Consider the following 2,931-nt stretch of genomic DNA (forward strand, 5'->3'; position numbering starts at 1 on the left):
CCTGCTGTTGGCTTTCCTCCGATGATCTGACCTTCTTATATAATCTCCACCACCTCAGGATGTGTCTTTATGGTTGATGAAGAAATTAGAAGCTGCTGATTGCTTCAGCTGGGGTTAAGTAACTTGCTGACATATGAAAATATAATGACGCTACTGACACCTCAGTCCTATCGGCCTACTTAAATCCAGTGAAGTGATATTCTCTGGCCAGCCAGTGTATAAATAGAAATGTCTTTAGACTGAGGTCCCTCTGTTTGTTGATTTTGCTGGAGAACCAGAGCTCGCAAGGAAACTGTGATGGTTATTAGAGAGGAAGGTTGAGATGTTCAGTCAGACCAAATTCAGCAGCAGGAGATTCAAAGCTGGATTTCTACACAACAAAGAAGAAGAAAGAAGCAGAGGAAGATGGAAAAGTTGGAAAATCAACCTGGAAGTTTCTCCAGAAGCCAGTGAGTTAATGACAGGTGTTAAAATTAAATTAAAATTGGGTATAAACTTAATATTGACTTATATTTCCCTCTTAATGAATCTGTTTATGAACTGATGTTTCATTTCTCATCCTATTTTCCAGGATATAACATTGTTTTCCTGATGAGTTGAGCTCAGGAATCCACAGAGCTTCAATTTGTCCTTTACGTCTATCGAGGTTTTTATTATTCAGGTTAAAGTGATCAGAAGATGCTGATCACATCAGAGCATTTCATTTCTCCTTCAGGACAGAGAAAATCCTCCAAACAAGATCTGAATGTCTGAGTCGCTCCAGAAAGTTTCCAATGTTTCCAAAGGAGAAGCTGGAGGAGAGGGAACTTTATCTTTACGAAGTTTTAGATTTTACCTTCAGAAAGAAGGAAATAAAACAATATTTGATTTAAAATCATGAAGAAAATCAGAAAATCTTCTTCCTCTGACTGCAGAATCCATCACTGACTCTGAGCTGTTTGCAGCAGCAGATAAAATGAAACATCAGAAAACTTAAAATATCATAACATCCAGAAACTGAATCAGAATGAATCAAACATGCAGCCTGGAAACTGTTGAATCGTTTTATTTTGCATTTCTGGTTCCAGGATGAAAATAAATCACAAAGAAAAAAGATCAGCTTTCCAGTTGAATCAAGTTCAGAACCAAACTGAGCCCCTCCAGTATAAAAAGTGATTACGGGTGAAAAAAATTACCAATGGTGAGTAAACTTGTGTACATAGTTGCAATTGAAAGGGACTGATTAATAGGGATTAATTGGAGTTTGAATTTGATCATTGATCTAAAGAGACAAAATATCAGACATTAAATGATAGACATGAGAAAATAAAATGAAAATCTTTCAGGTCAAAGGTCACCATCATGATCCAGAAAGAGCCTCTTTAGACTCAAACTGCTGCAGCTTCAACCACACAGCTCAGCTTCTCTTTTCAAACTGGTGTGTTCCCCCTCCACCTGCAGAGAGAAGAGATCAGATCAGTGAGTGTTTCCAGCTTCTCTCCAGCAGCAGTCAGTGACGCAGCACATCCAGTAGAAAGAGCAGCAGGGCCTTCAGTTTTGTTCAGAGCAGCTTCCTTTCAGCTCTCATCTTAACATGTTGCAGTGAACACACTGAGCTCCAAGCTCAATACTAAAAACTTTAATACATACAGCACTTGATGTCCCAATCCACAGCCACCCCTCTATGACAATTGGGGGTGGGGTTGCAGAAGCAAGGTCTCACTTACACCACTAAAATGGCAACTCAGCCCTAGATCTTTGTTTTAACCCTAATTTGACTGATGATAATACTGCCAACATCAGCTGGTCTCACTCCAAACATCTACTCACCTCACAAGTCTCAGTGCGTATGGGTCTCTCCGTAGCTGCAACAGCAGCTGAACTTGAATCTTCTTCAGGTTGTTAAAGCCCAGGTCCAGTTCATTCAGATGGGAGGGGTTAGCAACCACAGCTTGGCCCAGATAATCACAACTGGTGTCTGATAAATTGCAGTTCTCCAATCTGAATAAAGAATAAAAGATGTGAGCTGATGCCAACGTGCAGGTTAACCAGTCCAACAGAACCTGTTAAAGAATCTCATGAATATTAATTAATGTCTTCTAAGGACATAATCACTTTAGCAAAAAAAAAAAAAAAAAAAAAACGTAAAATAATCTCTGTCGCTCCAGTGGCCATCCCATCCCATGAGAATAGGACCTCACATGAAAGGTGGCAACCCTACTAACAAGTCAGTAAGTCAGTCAGACAGAAAGAGTCTGCAGTTTAGTGGCAACACAACTTCCACATCAGAAATAACTAAAACATGGTTACTTACTCCAGCTGCCCTAGGATGCAGTCAGGATTTTGTAGAAAATCCCAGAGCTTCTTCACTCCAGCATCTTCAAGGTCATTCTCACTCAGGTCCAGTATTAACAGTTTGGAGGGGTTGGACTTAAAAGCTGCAACCAGAGAATCACAGCTATCCTTCGTCAACCCGCATCGCCTCAATCTGAATATAGAATAAAAGAAGTAAGTTGAAGCCAATAGGACACATGTTAAAACGGAAATATCAACAAATAAAATGTAGAAATGTATTTGAATCTGAACGTAAAAGTCACAGAAACATGATGAACTGATGTCTCATATTTGATCCAATCAAATTGGTTTATAGAGTCCAAACCAGCAGAACCAGAACATGTTATCATGACATGCTAGAATATTTCATTTGGGTCTTCAGTGGTTCTGGTCAGGAATTAAAATGGACTTTAAGAACCAAAGTGTGACATCAGAGCTGTTAATGAATGCTGCTTGCAACTATGCAGAATGCAGAGAACTATGGGGTCAGAGTGATAGTTTCTCCATGAGTCAAACCACTGGCTCACTGGGCAAATTCCAGTAGAATCCAGTAGAATCACACCCACTAATGAACAGTCTAATGGCCAACCCCTACCCCTCATCACACACACACACACA

At 39.8% G+C, this 2,931-nt stretch overlaps 1 protein-coding gene across 2 annotated transcripts in view; it reads right to left on the minus strand.

Moving 5' to 3' along the window:
- Nucleotides 1-1,029: 1,029 nt before the first annotated feature.
- Nucleotides 1,030-2,931, minus strand: part of LOC106940048 (ribonuclease inhibitor-like) — a 9,714-nt gene continuing 7,812 nt past the window's right edge. The window contains exons 4-6 of one of the 2 annotated variants that reach the window (XM_015022675.1): nucleotides 2,294-2,467; nucleotides 1,840-1,980; nucleotides 1,030-1,461 (exon numbers count right to left, since the gene is read on the minus strand). In XM_015022675.1, the coding sequence (XP_014878161.1) occupies nucleotides 1,410-1,461; nucleotides 1,840-1,980; nucleotides 2,294-2,467 (367 nt within the window). In that variant the 3' untranslated portion in view covers nucleotides 1,030-1,409. Of the gene's footprint in view, nucleotides 1,462-1,809; nucleotides 1,981-2,293; nucleotides 2,468-2,931 lie in introns of both variants that reach the window. The other variant, XM_015022674.1, reaches the window with a different exon arrangement.

This window comes from Poecilia latipinna, unplaced genomic scaffold (assembly GCF_001443285.1).
Source record: "Poecilia latipinna isolate Pla-1442-1.1 unplaced genomic scaffold, P_latipinna-1.0 Scaffold3075, whole genome shotgun sequence".
In the NCBI taxonomy this organism is placed as follows: Eukaryota; Metazoa; Chordata; class Actinopteri; order Cyprinodontiformes; family Poeciliidae; genus Poecilia; species Poecilia latipinna.